The sequence below is a fragment of the Artemia sp. Qi Xiang Cuo genome, chromosome 8 (assembly GCF_049724085.1).
Source record: "Artemia sp. Qi Xiang Cuo chromosome 8, ASM4972408v1, whole genome shotgun sequence".
Classification (NCBI taxonomy): domain Eukaryota; kingdom Metazoa; phylum Arthropoda; class Branchiopoda; order Anostraca; family Artemiidae; genus Artemia; species Artemia sp. Qi Xiang Cuo.
The window spans coordinates 19,911,212-19,929,819 of record NC_142801.1 but is presented as its reverse complement, the minus strand read 5'-3'; the positions used below and the strand labels follow the sequence as shown (position 1 = coordinate 19,929,819).

The 18,608-nt window shown below is 34.6% G+C and overlaps 1 protein-coding gene across 1 annotated transcript in view; it reads right to left on the bottom strand.

Moving 5' to 3' along the window:
• The window catches only part of LOC148949223 (mechanosensitive cation channel TMEM63A-like), a 53,762-nt gene that overhangs the window by 22,487 nt on the left and 12,667 nt on the right, over positions 1 to 18,608 (bottom strand). Inside the window, exons 6-8 of the mRNA XM_089092653.1 lie at positions 15,997 to 16,123; positions 14,076 to 14,341; positions 11,971 to 12,321 (exon numbers count right to left, since the gene is read on the bottom strand). Of these exons, the coding sequence (XP_088948779.1) occupies positions 11,971 to 12,321; positions 14,076 to 14,341; positions 15,997 to 16,123 (744 nt within the window). The remainder of the gene's footprint in view (positions 1 to 11,970; positions 12,322 to 14,075; positions 14,342 to 15,996; positions 16,124 to 18,608) is intronic.

Below are 18,608 nucleotides of genomic sequence, written 5' to 3'. Positions count from 1 at the left end.
CTTGAGAAGTTTTAAGGGCAAGAAGATCTAAGAAAAACATGCTCATACAAGCTTAAGTTTGAGGGCAGAGCGGACTACTGAAAGAAAAAAAGTTTACCAACTACTTGTGGCTCTGAAAAAAATAAATGAAATAAAAATGTACTTGACGAGTAGGCCTATCATTTAATACTGGATTAAGTCTTTCAATTGTAAGGAGCATCACCATGTGATCATTACATGAAAAGTCCTCTCAAATATTCCGGCGAGGAGGAAATTATGCAAATGTAAAATATACCTATTGTTACGCTGCTACCAAGTTTGTCAATCTCTGTAAGCAGTAAGACAATCGTTGGTACCACAGAAAATGCAAAATCCTTAGAAAATTGTCACTGGTACACATTAACATTTCAATTTTAAGTTGTCGTAAAACTTAACGGTTCAGTAGTAAAGACACTCCATCTAATTGAGATTTTGTTATGTTGTAATTATATGTTGTAGCTGGAATGTCAATTTTTTTCCCAACACTCTCTCCCTTTCCTTAAAAAGCTCAAAGTATTTGTCCCTGCTATCCCTCTTCAGCAGGTAGGAAGAGGTCAGCCCTCCGGAAATATGGCCATTTATATTGGTTAAGCACATTTTCTTCAAATTCCAACTTTGAGCCTATCTCTTACAGAGAGTATAAATTTGTTTAATTCTAAGCATAATCTGCTAACGTCTGCTGAACTGCTCGCCAAGTGAGTCTTTTTGACTAGTTAATAGTATGCTTAATTATACTGACATTTAAATAATTGATTAAATCAAGTAAAAATGTAAATTACTCCGATGCAATAATATCGTTGGATTTTTTTTTAATCCAACCCACTTGATTTAATGATAAGCAAGTGCTTGGTGCTTTTTACCTAAGTATTCCTGTATCTATTACTTCTCGGTTTCTAATTCCTTTTCATTGCCTAGAAATATCCCGATAATTGGTAATAAGAAGCAGATACGTTCTTGATTCATTTTGTATCCAAAATCGTGCTACTGTGCAAACGCAGAAAGAGTTTTGGTTTCATATTTCAAAGGTAGTTGTTCAATTATGAACTGCGGCAGTCACGTCAAACTTCTGCTTTCATTTATATAGTAAATATGGGCACCAAGACCCAGTGTAGTTTATAAAATATAAAACCAAGACTGAGTACAAAACAAAAGTCGTCAGAAATATTTCAAAAGCACAAAGTCACTGCTAAAATCATTGAATATCTTGAAAAAGACCCCAATGAAATATGGCCGCTTGATAAAAAAAAGTATAAATCAAACAAGTCCTCCGATAATGTGTTTTTATCTTCTGATGAAGATTAACGAAATTATTTTCAGCACATGTTTTCGCCTTACACCTGGAATTTCAAAGCCATTATGTCTTGAAGATATTTAACTGAATTCCAGATTGATTATTATTATTATTACTTATTTCTAACCCACACTATAAAGAGGTATAATATGTAGAGTATGCTGAGAAATAAAACGTAAAATGTACCGAAAATAAATATATAAATCAAAGTTTACTAGTTACAGTGTAATACGTAAATATTTAAAGGAACCTAAAACAAAAGGGAACTACCGTGAAAGGAGGGGGGAAAGAAGAAGAGAGAAAAAAACTCACAACTTGCAGAATCTAATAAGCAGTAATATGCAGAAATATGGACACAAGCTATCATTATTATTATAATTATTTGATCTTCACTGTTTACAATACTGAAAAATGTAGAGTGACCAAACAGAGAAATACAACTAAACAAATAAAAGAAAAATAGCTTACGACTGAAAAAAACCTGATAAGGTGATGGTGCAGAGAAAAATGGATACAAGCAGTATTTGAAAGTTTTCTGTGTAGTGCTTCCAGTTTTTCAGTAATATTAGGAACAAGAAATTTATTAATTACTACCCGGTTTTTGGTCCATGGTGGAAGAAACAACAAAAATTCACAAAATCTAAAATAATTAATCCGGATTCTTTTAAACTCATTTTTCTTAAGAAGGAGAAAAATTCCAGAAGCAAAAAGAATTGAATGGTCACAAAAAGTTGAGTAGAGCTTGGCCGACGCGAGTTTATTATATTTACCTCTATTGGCAACAATCTTAGTATATCCTAATTTAATTTTCGCATTAATATCTGAGAGTGTGCGCTGGCGCAAGCTCGGAAGACTATTAGTAATAGAAATACTGAGCCATCGAAGAGAACCTACGAGAGGGATAGTAAAGCCGAAGGGAAGTACTAAAAATGTTATTAAAAGAAAGAAAATTATATTTATCTACATTAAAAGAAAGGCCTATGTCTGAAAAAGAAGTGGCAACACAAGAAACCATGCTAGATAAACTAGTTTTAGTACGGCTTATAAGAAGCAGATCATAAGCGTAGGCCAGGTATGAAACATCAGAAAAACCGGAGAGATAGGTAGCCGATATCTTTGCCAGAACTCGTGAAATACATAAATTAAATAGGGTCAGAGATAAAACTCCACCTTGCCTTAAACCTCTTTTCAATCTAATAATAGAAGCTGGCGCAGATTTCAGCCGAAGAAAAGAATTAGAGTACCAGTAACGAAGGAGGAAAATAACCGATAGATTGACACCGCAACCATGAAGAGCAGAAAAAAGCTGACTATGACATACACTATCAAAAGCTTTTGATAGATCTAAAGTACAAAGATATATAATCTTTCCCTTAGAAGAATTCTTAAGGAGCAAAGAAGATAATACACGATGTGCATGCTGACAACCTACTCCGGGCTTAAATCCAAACTGGTTATCTCTCTCAAGCATATTATTAGTCACAAAATGTAGCTATACATCCTCAAGAACTTTACTAAAAGCGCAAGAGACAGTAATATGCCTGTAAGAAGAGCAAATTAAAGAAGAATTTCCCCTCTTTGAAATTAAACAGGCAGTTCTTTAAAACCACACAAATAGACCTCCAGTACACTAGAAGTACAAATAAAAATCTGGAAATATAGGTTTATATAGCGAATAAGGGGGAAGTAGTCTAATAAAAGAATCCAACTATATAGTCCAACATTATCCACGGCGTCTGATCAAAGTTTCAGAATTGCTTCAATTAGGGATAAAAGAGACCTATAGTTGCAAGTCTATTGTTATAGAGGGGTACTAAAAATGTCAGTAAGCAACTGGGATTATGAATGTTTTTTACAGTCCCTGACGTGAAAAAAAATAGATAAGTACTGGCCATGCCAAGCTGATGTAGGAAGACAATCACTACTTGGCACATCACTTCTAATCAACTCAGAATTAATAATTTTTCGCCATTCTCTCTTTGACACTGGAAAATCCTTATCACGATAACGCATCGACTTAAGATATTTTTTATATTCACTTCGCGTCTTACGCTTAAGGTCAGATACAATTCCACAAGGCGGTCTATCAAATTCATTCCATACTTCTAACCAAAGCTTTGCTTTATTTTTCAAAGTTTTTAAATTAGGATCTAAAGACCAAATAGGTTTTGCGTACCACATCTAACACGTTGCAGCGGCACTGCAACAGCCTCGGCATCTTTTAGACATTTAATTATTTGATTATAATAGCAATCCAGGTCCCTTTTGCAATTCACTTGTATAAAGCTCTGAAACAGATGATAGGGAACTCGTATAGCAGACAGTAGGTTTGCTAGTGTAAACGCATAGAGAGGAACATCAGCTCTCTTCCAATTACTTTTTTCAAACTATTTTGAAGACCGGGGTACTTTACAAATACTTGCAGGGTTTAAATTCACCGTAAGAGTAAGTGAAATAGGGAGATGGTCTAAGTCTTGCTCTTCAGCTCATACAAACACAATTGATGTAGTAATACTAGGTGAGCAAATAATGTGATCAATATTGCTCTTACTGCCTGAATGGTGAATATAAGAACACGGATGAGTTTTGGGTATAATATGATTCAAATTCAAATTCATTTAATTCAAAAACAAGACATAGCTCTCGTGGGCAAAGCCCAAACAAGATGTCTCTTAGTCATAATTAGCAAAATAAAGTTGTCTGATAAAACTTCGTCAGGATAAATAAACTAAAGAATAAAAACACTTGAGATTGAGAATAAAATTATCTGATAAAACTTCGTCAGGATAAAATAAGCTAAACAATAAAAACACTAGAGATCATTATAACATTTCAGAAAGCTTGGCACAAAGTTTTTACTGTAGTGCATTGTGTTACAGTGGACTGTGGTTAGTTTCGGAGGCTTCTCAGCCACTTCCAGGGAGGAACGAGTTCTTATAGGGACAAAAGGTGGGGGAAGGAATGATCGGTAGATGGGATGTTGAAGGAGGGAGGAGTCAAATCTTTGGCATAATTTTCCTCGGCGGGAAGAAAGGGATTCAAGTTTAAATTCCTTGAGGTAAAACGAGTAAGGTAGAGGGGAACCACCATAAATGATTTGCAGTGATCTCTTCTGAACTCGTTCTATTTTATCAGTTTCATCCTGGGTAAGGGAAAGTGCCAAACCAGACAAGCATATTCAACTAAGGGGCGGATGAAAGTGTAAAATTTTAGTTTCAGCCTATTCTTAGGAACTCCAAATTTTTACAGTGTTTTTAGCATTTGGATTGTGCCGTTAGCTTTTTTTACAATTGTCATTGTATTCTCATACCATGAGAGATCAGATGAAATCACCACATAAATAAAACCTATTTTTTGACTTATTAGCTCGGAAGCGATAGGAGGTTCGAAAGATAGTTGAGTATTCTGAAGAAAAGAAAATGTCGTGACCGAGCATTTGTCTTTATTCACGACCATGTTTAGTTCAGCCACCTCTGAGGTAACTTGGTCGATGAAACCAGCAGCATTGCTCTTCGAATCCTTAGATACGATTTCCGTTAAGAAAAAGTCGTCAACGTATTTCCATCTGTCCTCCAGCTCAGCAGTAATTTCATTTATCATGAGGAGGAAGCCCAGCGCCCCGATCACAGTTCCTTGTGGAATTCCACAAAAAACTGGTAGAGAAGTGGAAAATTGGTCTTTATACTTCACAGTTTGCTCTCTATTTGTTAAGAAGCTCTGGATGATTTTAATAATAAAGCTGGGTATATTTTTTCCGCCATTTTTTGTAAAAGGATTTTGTGATCAACAAGGTCAAATGCTTTTCTGAAATCAATTGCAATTAAATTTATCCATTTTCCAGGTTCATCCAGGTGTTTTAAAATAAAATCAATTAAATTAACGAGGTAATGAACTGTCGAACACTTAGGGATGTTACCAAATTGCTTTCGATCAGTTACTTTCAGAAGATATTTTTTCAGCCATGCGGCAACAAATCTTTCGTATATTCTGCTAAAAACTGACGTAACTGTGATCGGCCGGACACCAGAGAAATCATTAACTGCTCCTTTCTTTGGAATGGGAGTAATAAACCATTTCTTTGGAAAATATCCTGTTTTTGTTATATTATTGAAAATTATCTGAAGGGGAAATGATAATTCTTTAGCAAATGCTATAAAGAGAGCAACTGGAATGTCAAAAGGGGCAAAGGAAATTCTTTTTAAAGAAGAGAGTTTACGGATTATAATTGCCGATGAAATATCAGCAATTAAATTATAATCTGAAGGAGTAGTTAAACTTACTGGAGGATCCTCGGGTGGAAGAGAGGGGTAAGACTGCACAATTGAAGCAAAATGGGCATTTAAATCATTCGCGGTTTTCTCTAGTGGCTCCTCCTTCATGAAGTCAACTGGTTGAGAACTTTTGCCAATCAGACTTTTTACTTTACTGAAAAACTGCGACGGTTTGGACTCCAAAAGATGGTCAACTTCATTTTCATAGTAATTTGCTTGTGCCTTTTTGATTTTCCATTTTATTTGGTTTGCCAACTGTTTTGCTTGGTTCACTTGACCTTTTCGTATTAGGTGCAATTTATGTTTTATCAGTTGCTTTATTTTTGAATTTACGTATGGTTTATCACTAGAACAGAATTTAGTCTTACGCTCGGGAAAGCAATCGAGAAATTTTGAATTTACCTTATTATGGAATTCTTCTACTTGGGAATCCAAGTCTTTAGCTGAAGAGACCGCGACCCAGTTTTCTCCCGTTATCCAGTCACCGAATTGCAGCAGACCATGGTCAGTGATCGGCCTTGAAGTAACTTCGGTTACTGAATATTTAATTTTTACTTTTTCCAAGGGGTTCCACTGTAACATATAATGATAACTTCTACAAGTGGTGCTAGTTTACTTGGATTCTGGTAATATTCCAAAAGATTTGTCAGGATTACATCCAGAGAAGTATTCCCCTTAGTTGTTGGGAAATCGACTAGAGTTTTAAGGTTAAGTCACCTGGCCAGCAATTTGCTATCAAGTTTGTTAGTATCTCCTAGCATTACTACTCCAAAATATGGGTGAGTTCTCTGGAGGTGGTCTGTCGATTCCTGCAGCTTCTCCCAAAAAGCTTTTCTTGCTGCAGCTGGCTGACCAGGTGAATAATAGAAAACGGACAATGCTATGGCAGAGAGCGGACTATGGAGTCGCTTAGGTTGGGGTTTGACCCAAATAATTTCATCAATATATTCAAGAAAATGTTTATTTAAAAGCTGAGGTTTAAAATATTCGTGCACGAGTGTCATAATTCCACCTCCAACAACGGGGCTGGTTGTTGATGAAAATGGATAGGTGGGGAGGAGGGAGGAGGTCTAAGAGGCTCCTGAGATGTGTCATAGGAGGGGTGGTGTACTGAAAAGGGTTGCTGATGGGTTGCTGATGATAAGATAGAAGGTAATCTAACAACGAATCACTTCTCACTGATGAGTTATTTATATCCGTATTGAGGCCACCAATGATCATATAGTCTAGAGAAATAGAAATAATTTTTTCCACTAAAAACTTCAACGTGTTACAAGCTTTAGCATACCTAGCCATCGATCTGAAAGAACGGTCATCATAAGGCAGATAAGAATTAATGAAAACTATAGTGCCAATACGAACAGCCAAAAAATACTCATCCGAGTAAAAAATCACCGGCGAAACCAAATTCGGATTGCGCTTAGAAAAACAAGCTAGTCCACCGGATGGGCGGCCTCTTGTGGCTGTGGCAGCAGTAAAAAACACATCATGATGAAGGCTTCGACGTAAAACGTTAATGCTAAAGTCTGTAAGAAGATGCTCCTGTAAACCGACCAAATCAAAATCATTGTATAGCTCATCAATAACGAAGTCCTTATCCTTTGTACCATTGATATTAAAACGATATTATTGAAAACTCCAAAGTCATTGCAAAACATGGAAGCGCGACATTAGTCCCTTAGATACAGGGATATAAGAAGCATGATTTTTACCACAGTTAGCACAATTGGGAACAGCGCTACAAAGACTATCCTTAGTAGAAAGATGTGGCCAAGCACATCTCACACATTTCGGGACATTGCTGGTGCAAGCACTTTGAAAGTGACCGTATGATCGGCATTTGAAGCAGCATTTAGGTATTCCTTAAATTCGTGAATTCGAAAAAATTAATATCCAACTTTAATTCCTTCTTTGAAATAAGCGGACTGAGTGAAGGAGTCTTCAAATTCAAGCTTGACTGACGTAGTCTGACCCAGTCAATTTGCACTTATTATACCTTGCAGTCTATTGATAACAGAAAGATCAACATCAACTGGGAAACCTCTGAGAATCCCAAAAAGCGCTTGGATCGTACTTTAATAGTTGCTCCGGTAATAAAGTTCTGAACTGATGTACAAAAATCTTCAGTTGCAGATTTATTAATATTGACATACCATCTGTCATTAACAGGTTTCACACTACAAACTAATTCATGCCCAGCTATTTGATCGGAGGCAGATTTGCGTTTAATCGGATCAGACAGACATGAAGGCACTTTAGAGACGATAACTGTCGTGTGAGTGTCAATTGCTGGGGTAGGTTTGGGAAGTTGAGGAAAATTCAACTGATAATTGTCAAGTTTCCCTGATATTTCAACAACCACTTGTTGCAACTCATTTGCAGGGAGACATGGCACCTCTGTAGGTCGCTTTATCACAAACATAGGTACAAAAGTATCGCTACTGTCAAGAGATCTTAACAGAGAAATAATGTCACTAAAATGATTAGAAAGTGCATTATGTACTCTGCCCCTTATGTACTCGGCAATCCGATTCAGGTGCACTTTTTGCCACACTAAACTTTTAGCTTCTTTGACTATATTCACGTCGAAAAACTCCATACCATGTCTTTTGATAATATCCTCCTCAATTCCGCTTAGAAAATTGCTTTGAATAAAATTCAGAACCGGAGAATATACAAGTTCAGGCGTTTCGTCAGAGCTTTTCATGGCAAACACAATCACCACACAAATTAAAAAGTCTCAATATTAATACAAGAAAAAATACTGAATTAATAAATATCGAAATATAGGTCAAACTAAAAGCAAAATAGATTCCAATTTATAATCCTAAAGCTAATTCTTCTTCCTACTTGTCTTTGTTATCGTTTCCATTCTGTCTTGCTGCAGCGTTAGCAAATAAAGCCCCTTTACACTCCCCACAGACAAAGCTGAACGGTAAACCATTCTGACAGCAGCCGCACCTGAGAGACTTGCACCCGCTGAAGCACTGGCACCGCACCATCTTCATAAGATTTTCTGGTGCTGTTGACGCATTTGTCCTAATGGGAAGATAATTATTCCGGGATGAAGAGAGGCACCAACTCCACTCTTCCGGCTTTAGCGAATTGGACGTGTCTTGCCAATTCACTATTCGCATATAGCATCTGCAAAAGTGGTGCTTTGCGTCAGCCAAAGTTGGTGGAAGCCTCTCTGCCTGAACGAAAGAATTTGAACTTGCAACCCACATAGTAAATAATCGCTCCCAGACATCCTTCAGGGTCTCCTCATAACTTTTCCCTTTGTATATGCGGAGTGAATTTTTCTCTCCAGCTTAGGTGATCTCCTGGTGGTTGGATCCTGGTGTCATGAAGACTTTACAAACTTTATTAAAAATACCATCATTAAGTGACAAGAAAAACAATGCTGGTTTCCCTACGCAGTTAAGTCTAGATGTTGCATCGCAGCTAGACATTGCGTGGCAAACGAGTAGATTTTCTACTGCTTCGGTTTCTAGTTTGTTCTTGATCCTTTTTATGTCATACACTCGTCGGTTATTTTTATGTGCGTCTCTGCATAAAGATGTCACATGCATCAAGCTTGACATGGTGCGGCACAAGGATTAAAAGGTCGGTATCATTCCCAATCAAAGTGATCAACTAAGTTTCAGCAGAACTGACTGCAGTTTGTACAATTAAGACAACGTCATCATCCTGAGCATGTAGAATAAGACATACTTGGTTCGCCAGCCTGTCAGTTAGTGCGTCGATGAAGCATTGTTTATTTTTGGGGTTTCTCAAAAATTCCTTCTTACTTTCGATGATCCATGTTTGGAGAGAATTCAAACTTCGTTCAGCTCTCAGGCTCTTACTCAAGATTCCAAGCAGGTCCAGATACTGAAGCCAAAGACGGGCCATTATGGACTAGGATAATCGTTCTTTTTTGACACGGTGAAATATTTCATGGATAGGCTGTGCTGCTTCTGATACCTGCGTTTCGGCAATGGTATCTAGGAATAGGAGATGTCCAAATTGTCTGCTGCATTTCAGTAATGCCTCTATGTCTCGTCAGACCACAACTTCAGACACTCGTAAAGGTGCGTTAGAACACCTGCTCGACGTGTTTCCCCTCACCAATAGATTCCCCATGCTTTAATTTATATTTCCACCAATCTTCGTGCTTTTTTGCCAGAAATACACGATTCTTATGCTTAACCAATTAAATTAAAAACCAATTCAAAAACATATGTTATATAAAAAAACATAAGCTGCATTTGAAAGGGCAATCGACACTGTGTAATTGAAAGATATTTGAGTGGTAAAGCCCTGGACAACCCTTTCTTTTCATTCATTGCGTCTATGACGCTTAAAAAATTGAGCTTGTTTACCACGGGCCTGATTATCTTTGTTGAATTACGCAGATAACAAACCAAATTTAAGTACCCAAATTTAACATACCAAATACCAAATTTAAGTAGGCCTGTATTACCTAGTGAAGATGTTTTTTTCATTTTGACAGCTTTTTTTAGTACTGCTAAAGAAAGTATTTTGTTTTTCATTGTCACAGGGGTGATGTCAAAAACACACAACTGTCCAAACATAACTTGGAAATCTCTTCAACTATTCAATATATCGCCAATGTCCAAGTCCTTTTCATGTCCTCAAGATTCGACTATATTTGACTTCCTTCTACCTCAAGCTCTGGAGCTACATTGGGATTAGTAGGTGATTTTAATTTTTCAGAGGATATTTTTTGCTGGCATCAAAGCTTGGTCGGGAGAGCTTCTGGATTCCACAGTAGCAAATTCAATTTTGGTGCCAACAATTTCCACTTCTGATTCCAGACTACGCTCTGCCACAACGTTTCCAACTGTTGTTTCGATATTTTCACAAATCAGAGCTTGATCTTCCGTGATCGTGACCCTCCACATACTTTGAAAGTGACCGCTGAAAGCTCCGCTCTTTTTGTTCTCGTCTCCTCGTGTTACCTGGGAAGCACTACCTGGTGAGGTCCACACGCCCGGAGTCACACCACTGACCTTATCTATTCTCCACGTTCAAATGCTCTCACCATTTTGAAAACTACTAAAACTGACAGAAATTTTATTAGGTCAGTATTTTGCTTTGTTACGACGAGTTTCTGCTATACCTTCCATTGTAGAGTGAGAACACGTGTATTATTTATTATCATGGAATTACATTGCAAACTTATTAAAATTAGCCTCTGAACGATTTAGATACAATTTATAGAATTTTGTAAAGTATTGAAAGAGTCCGATTTCTAGACTTGCATTTTTTTTCTCTCTCTCTTTTCATTCAACAGTTTCCATATCAGTTAAAAAAGGAAACTATGAACCAATTTTATAAAACAGAGCCTAAACCTGGTTTATGCCTAGAGTTAAGTTCCAATTTGGCCACTGAATTTTAGAACTGGGGAATAAAAAAATACCAAAAAAATATCGTCGCTGAAAAATTCGGCAAAATTTGGCTTAAAATAAATAAAAGCATGCTGTTTATTTACTGGTAAAATTGATCCACTACATTTTTATTAGAAATATTTTCAAGGAAGTTTTATTTTATGAATTTCTATCATCAAAACTTCCTAAAAATTTTTCTTTCAACCATGTAGGATTGAAACAGCAACATCGCTTTGTTCTTTCCACTTGGTAGAATTTAGGTCTTTGTCAGAGCTCAAATTAAATTCAGTTTTCAATTTTAAAATATGCACTGAAAATACTTTCCTCTCTACTGCTTGACCTAATGTAAATGTACAATTTTTAAACCTGTTTTTAAAGATATTTGTAAGCTTTGAGAATGGATAGTGAGGTTTGATTCGCTCCTTTCTTATTTTGAAACTAAAATATCCGACTAAACTGACATTACTAACTTACTAAATTGACTTTACTAGCCCATAATTTACTTTTCTCTATGGAGGTTCTTTGGGCACATGTGGAGAGAAAGCGAGGGCCCATCAATTTTCTTGAGTATATTATCTTATATTATTAATATATGTTTTAAATGCTAAACAAGAACCATCAAGATCTGGCTATCACTTTGAATAAGGATAATTAAGACTACGAATAATCTGATTGTTGGCAAGACGAAAAAACTACAAATGTATATGCAAATAAGCTGCAAATATACAAGTATTTATATAACCGTTAAAATCCCTAAATAGAATCTAAATAGATCCCTAAATGTTTGACATCTGGCTAAATATTTTTCAGGCCAAAATTTCCCAATTTTTGTTCAAAATGCCAAGGGTTATGTCAACGATTGCATTCAAAGCATATTTTAAAACAACTACTAACTCACAAATAGGATCAGTTCGATTATGCACTTGGATTTAGCTACAAAAAAAAAAAAAAAAAAAAAAAAAAAAAAAAAAAACAAAACTGGGTAAAAAAATGTTACCTGACTAGCCCAAGAGAGGGTAGGAACAACACCATAAAAAGCAGGAAAATGAAGGTTTTGATCATCACTGATGTGTTGGCATTTGAACGGGTCCAGTACGACAAAAATTTGTCGGATGATGATATAAGAACAGGCAGTAAGGCAGCTGTACTCAGCAGAAGAATAGAATTCAAAAACTCAGGTAATAGCCCCCATTTCTTTCCCATTTCTTCTTTGAGAGGAAGAAGGACAAAATCCAGTTTGTTAATGATTACAGATGGGGTACTGAAGAAGACCAAAAACAACAGTAAACTAATGTGAATGACTATCCAACGAAGAAACCATGCTTTTCCCTTTATTGTAAGATTCTCACTAAAAGGAAAGTTTATAAGTAATAATTCGTAAAATAAAAAGTTTATAAGATAAAAAAATCATAAGAAGAATAAATAAATCGTAAGAAGAACAATTGTAGTAAACAAACAATAAGAGTAAAAACGAAAATGCTATTCATGATAATTATTAATAATAGAAATAATAACAATTAAAAAATAAGAGTAAAAATTATACGATGACTTAAGACCCTAATGAAAAATGCGACAGTTCTACGCGTTTTCAGAAATAAACAAAAACGATCAGACGATCAGAAATTAAATAAAAAAAGGCAAGTTCTTTCAACTAAAAGTAAGGAGGAACATCAAAACTTAAAACGAATAGAAATTATTACGTATATGAAAGGGGTTGCCTCCTCCTCAAGACTTCGCTCTTTACTCTAAAGTTTTGTTTTTTTTAGAATTTTAAAAAAAGCTCATTATTCTAATTAAACGGCCATTATGTTACAGGATTCGTTCTTAAAAAATTACAAAAAAAGTCAAAACTTTAGCGTAAAGAGCAAGGTCTTGTGGAAGGGGAAACTCCTCTCATATACGTAATAATTTTCGTTCGTTTTAATTATTGATCTTGCTCCTTACTTTAAGCTGAAAAAACTTGTTTTTCTTAATTTAATTTCTGATTGTTTTTAAATAACATCGAAAAATGCGGCTCTCTCTTATTAAAAAATTCCGGTACTTGTGTGTTATACGCCACTCATTCAAGTTTACGATGCTTAAAACTCGAGAACAAACCGGTCTCTTTGTTAGTTTCTTCGTTACTTAAGAGACAAATTTGGACTATATATCTGCACATTAGGGGGGAGGGGGGGGCAAGTATAGCGGTTCTGCACGCAAACTGTTTTGGGTAAAATTATTCTGCATATTATGAAGTTAGAATTGTTTTCTGACTTCAAACTGTCCAAATACTTTACCCTACGGAAATACTTTTCCCCCAATGGAGAAAAAAATAACTCAAATAAAACTCTTGAATTTGGAGAGCCTAATTTTCCACGGGGGGCGGGGGTATTTACCGGGAAGGTATTTTTCGCAGGAGGTATTTACCGGGAAGGTATTTTCCATAAATAACTTTATTACAGTTTTTCGATTTTATCGATAAGTCCATCTCGAGGGGTCGTTAAAACAACGCAAGTAAGAATAACTGCGGCCTTTGATTTCAGGAAGAACTATAAATTCAAGAAAAAAGTCGCATTTTATTATTTTCGTCTGACTATTCTCTTTTACCTTCATCTTTCTTTCACTATAAATAACTATTAATAATACTAATTTTGTAGGCATTAGGCTTTCCAGATAGCCATTGTTTCTTTTTAAAATGAATGTAATTATTATGAACTTTTTTTCTAACAATTCAGTGTAAGAAATTTATTTTTGTTTTCTTGCTAAGTTGACATACTTATTGATTTGACCAAATAGAAAACATATCAAATAATATACACTTACAAGTTTTGCTTGTTTTGAGTTTGACTCGGCTACTTATTGTAATTTCTGTTCGTTTGGAGGTTCATTTATTTATTGAAAGTGATTCGCGGTAGTTTTACGCTTGGAAGATTATTTGACTATTTTCGTTCATTCTTGGTTTAGTGGAGCTCTTTACTTTTCTTTGAAAAACTTGTTTTGTGGAAAAAGGTTTTTTAAATTAATTTATAAGTAAAAGCAACAAACAAAACTCCAATGTTCTGAGTCGAGCAAAAATATGCCAATTAATCAGCACATTTATACCAAAGAGTAAGTGTTAAATACCAATATATGTCTCCTGCAGGAGGCGCAAATTTGACTTTCCAATCCTTAGGCTTCAGCAGGGATGAATACTCAGATGTTCCTGGGTTTTTGGTCATCAATATTCCGTTTCCTCTTCGCCGTAAAGTGTGATCTTCCAACACCTTGTGAGCATCCTCTGGAGTTGAAAATGTGACTAAAAAAATTCCCAACGTTTTCAAAACGAATGTCATTTTCAGCCTATTATGGAGATATCTTTCCTGATTCTGGTAGTAGGTGCAAGCGTCGACCTGAAGAACAAACGTCTATGATTAAAACTGCATGTTAAATTTAAAAACCGCTTCTTGGATGACTGTATACAGAAAAAAAAAAATCAAAAGTCCTGCTTATCTAAAAAAAGAAACTAAGTTCTATCAAAGAAAAACATTTTTACAAAACATAGTTTTTGCACTTAATCATACAGGAAGTAATTTTTTTTAAAGGAAAGCTCCCTCTCGCCACCTTTCTAAAGTAGAGATATGGGCCGAAAAAACTGTATATGTGATCGAAATAAAAAGGATTTTGCAGCAGTCTTCCAAATTCAACCCACTGGTTAGGCCTCGGGGTACAATAAAAAGATTTTTTGTTTATGCTTCTTTGCAATATGAACAAAAATCAAAGAAGAAATTTGATTCTATTTTTATGGAGCCACCATAAATGAAAAAAGTTTTATCCTCAATTTGATTGTAATAACAAGGACTACCCTTATATCAGATGTGTGCACTATCTATTGAATATCCGGTTTAAATCCTCAAAGGCTTAAGTCAACCCAGCTTTATAAAACAAAGAATGTTCATGACCAGGGAAGGAAAAAACATTAAAACCTCACTGAATTTCCATTACAAAAATAAATAGAATTCAGAGAAACAAAAATCCCAGAGAGAATGTAATACTGACAATAATCCCAGATTGATGTGCACATATAATATATATATATATATATATATATATATATATATATATATATATATATATATATATATATATATATATATATATATATATATATATATATATATATATATATATATATATATATATATATATATATATATATATATATATATATATATATATATATATATATATATATATATATATATACTTTTTAGGTTTGCTGAACAAACTGGTTATATCAAAATGTTGATCAGATGACTTTGAGGGAAAAAGGAGCGTGGTGGGGGGGGGGGGAGGAAGCTAGCTGCCGTTCAATTGGTAACTTATAACGGCGAGTAGTATTTCAAAGACATAAAAAAATAACCAATTTAGTCAGTCTTAGCTGAACTTTCATAAACTTAAAATGCTACATATGTTTGTTAAGTTAAATAGATTTGGCCATTGTATCAACTTTTATTACAGATATGAAATCTAGGTCTGCTTTTCACGTTTACTGGAATATAGTCTAAAAGTAATTTATTCTGGGGAGTTATAAATGAATTACAAAACATGGAATAATAAAAGCTAAAAGTGAATTATGAAGTCAGTCTTTTTGGTCTCAAAATTAGTTGAAAACAGTCATGATCAATGATTTCGTTTTAGAATTATTTATATAAGAAAAAATAGCAAACTATGCTGTAATAGTGTATTAGTGTACGTATAGTATAGACAACAATAAAGATTATGCTGAACAGCACTAAAAAAAGGTTAGCGGTAAAGTTTTTCCAAGCCTGGCTACTATTTTTACAGGTAAGTAAGCAATTTTTTTAGTTCGTAAACTTGCGATTCGAAACAAAATTAGAAAAAAAGGCAAAAATACTCATTTTGCTTTGTTTTTGGTTATAACAATTACATTTTCAAAAAATTTGACCTTTAAAGGTTTCATGTTGATGTATTTCCAAGCACTAACTTGTTACTAACGAATAAAAGTGGGGAAAAATGCCTAGAATTTTCAAATTTTTTCTTTTACCATCAAACCAGAGGCACGGCAGAGTATATGTGAGCAGAGGAAGCCAAAATTCCAGGGCATCATCTTCAATCTGTCATTATTCCTATTATAGTTGTTTACATATGTCAGGGCTTCCGATACAGCTTTCCTAAAAGAGAGAGAGCTAATCAACTAATTTCAAATAATTTCTTTGGTTAAGAGCAACATGAATTCCTTAAAAGATAGGATCTCTACTATTATTCATCCTGTAAATATTATATATTTTAAAAATCTATCCTTAAATAATTTGTTTTGAAATAAACTTTCTAATCATTGTTAATAGTCACTCTGAGAATGAGTGAACCGTCTATATTGCCGGAAAACTTTTGATGCATTCCGAGATACATCATAAACCTCTGCTCCCGTAAATATTTGTTATCCCACACTGAAAAAGGGATATACCCCTCCCCCAAAAATATTCCCAAAGGTCCTCTTGCCATCAAAATAAGACTTTTTGTTTGTGACGAGAATTTAAAATATTAATGATAATAATAAACACATAGTGATTAATGTTTCTTTCCTGATGTTTGCTGATGACACAGCTCTAATTGTGCGTAAAAAAAAACGACAAAATTGTCGGTTGCTGCATTGTCTCACATTATTCAGAAGATATCTATCTGGATGAGGTTCAACAAGACTGCTATAAGTCCAATATTATAGTTTTTGGACGGTCTTGTAATGGTTATCCGTGAATACCTTCAGTTGAAGCTGAGGGCCTTGCAATATGGAGGACTTCAAGTGTTCAATACATTGGCATTATTGTGGATGAATCCCTCTCATTTAAAGGTTATATTGAGAAAGTTTCAAATATATTAGCTAGAAATGTTAATGTAATTCAAAAACTTAATACATTACTTCCCAAAGGATTAGTTTAATCTGCCCCTATATTTTCTATTGCAGTTCAATGTGGCTGGAAACTTTTTCCTTATTCCTTCGTCCGGTCCGAGTTTTGCAAAATATTGTTATTAGAATAATTACTATTTTAAACCCTTCCGAATCATGTCCTGAGGCCTATGTTAGGTTGAAAATACTTCCAGCGGCTGCACTCCGTGATTTGCATATTAGTGTGTTTATGTATAATAGCGTCGGAGGTAAGTCCGCTTCTTTTTAAGTGTGTTCACACAAGTTAATGAGGTTCATTCCCATGGCACAGGATCAATGAACCAAATTGATATTAATAATTTTGTTAGGTCTAGGTCAGGGTTTTCTCTTGTTTCTAGACAGACTAACCTATGGTACTCATTCAATGAGAATATTAAAAGTAGTTATTTAAAGGAATTTAAACGGCCTTTGAAGAATGGATTGTTTTCTAAATAGGATTTTAATGATTAATTTAATAGGATGCACAGTTGATAGATTAAAATAGCATTAAATCATTGAACTTGGTTTAATTTTTATTGAGGTGTGTTAAAGAGAGAGTTGAATGTTGAGTATCAGGTTAGTGGTAGCAGGGTACATGATGTTGTGGTTGTGTAATGTTGTTTAATCCCCTTCTGACGTTAATGACATTTTTTTTTTTTATGGATTTGTTTGGTTATCCTTTCTCCATACTATGTTGTGGCATTTGGATGGTATGCGTTTCAGCTAAGTTTTTTGTTAATAATTAATATTAAATCAAAAAATATTAAATATATACGTGTGTTCGATGAATAAAAGTATCTGAATGAGCATTTATGGAATTACATCAAATTATGGAAATACATCAAAAGAATTGGATTGTTATGTTGTTATAATAAAGAACAAACTCTGTCCATAGTAACTGAAACATTAATCGTGACTGCTGCGTTAGCAGCAGCCTGGTAAAAGACAAGCACGTAAATGGGGACTATATACGTTTCATCGGATATATCTGAAACCGAGTAGAGAACGAACCATGGCACATAGTAACTAAAAGTTAAAATAATACCATAGGCAGAGCAATAGCGCAGCCTAAGTAAAGAGCGATGTGGGAGCAATGTAATTTTTATTTTATTATTTTTTTTGTTGATTTAGACCAGGGCACTTCGCATCAAACGAGTTATCGCAGAAACTTCGAAGACGGGTCATTCGATTGAAAATTGAAAGGGGTAGTGACCTTTTTAATAGTCAAAAATGATTTGATATACATCAAGGATCGATATGGTTCATTATAAAAGAGAACTATGTAACTTTCATCTGATATAGCTCAGACCTAGTAAAGAGCAAACCATGATACATAGTAAATAAAAATTAAGATATTAGAAGCATTATATAAAGGATTGATATAGCTCATTAAAAATAGGGATTATGTAATTACATTAAAAAATGATCATTCTAATAACCAACCATTGCATACATTGGACTTTGCTAGCTATTTGATTCTTTGAGGTTTGTATCTTACTCTTTCAAAGAAGAAAAAGCCGTTGGTTTTTCCTGTTTGTAATCAGGTTTATATCTAGGCAATGTCTTAATGGTAAATTTGTGCCCAACGTTATGTGAAAAAGTGGAAAAGTTAAAACTTTCATGCCCTATATATAGTAAAGAAGGAACTCTGGAAACATTACAAAAATCATGTAAACAATAAGATATTTCGTTGAATAAATTTTAAGTTGTCCTAGCAACAACTTCATGATAAC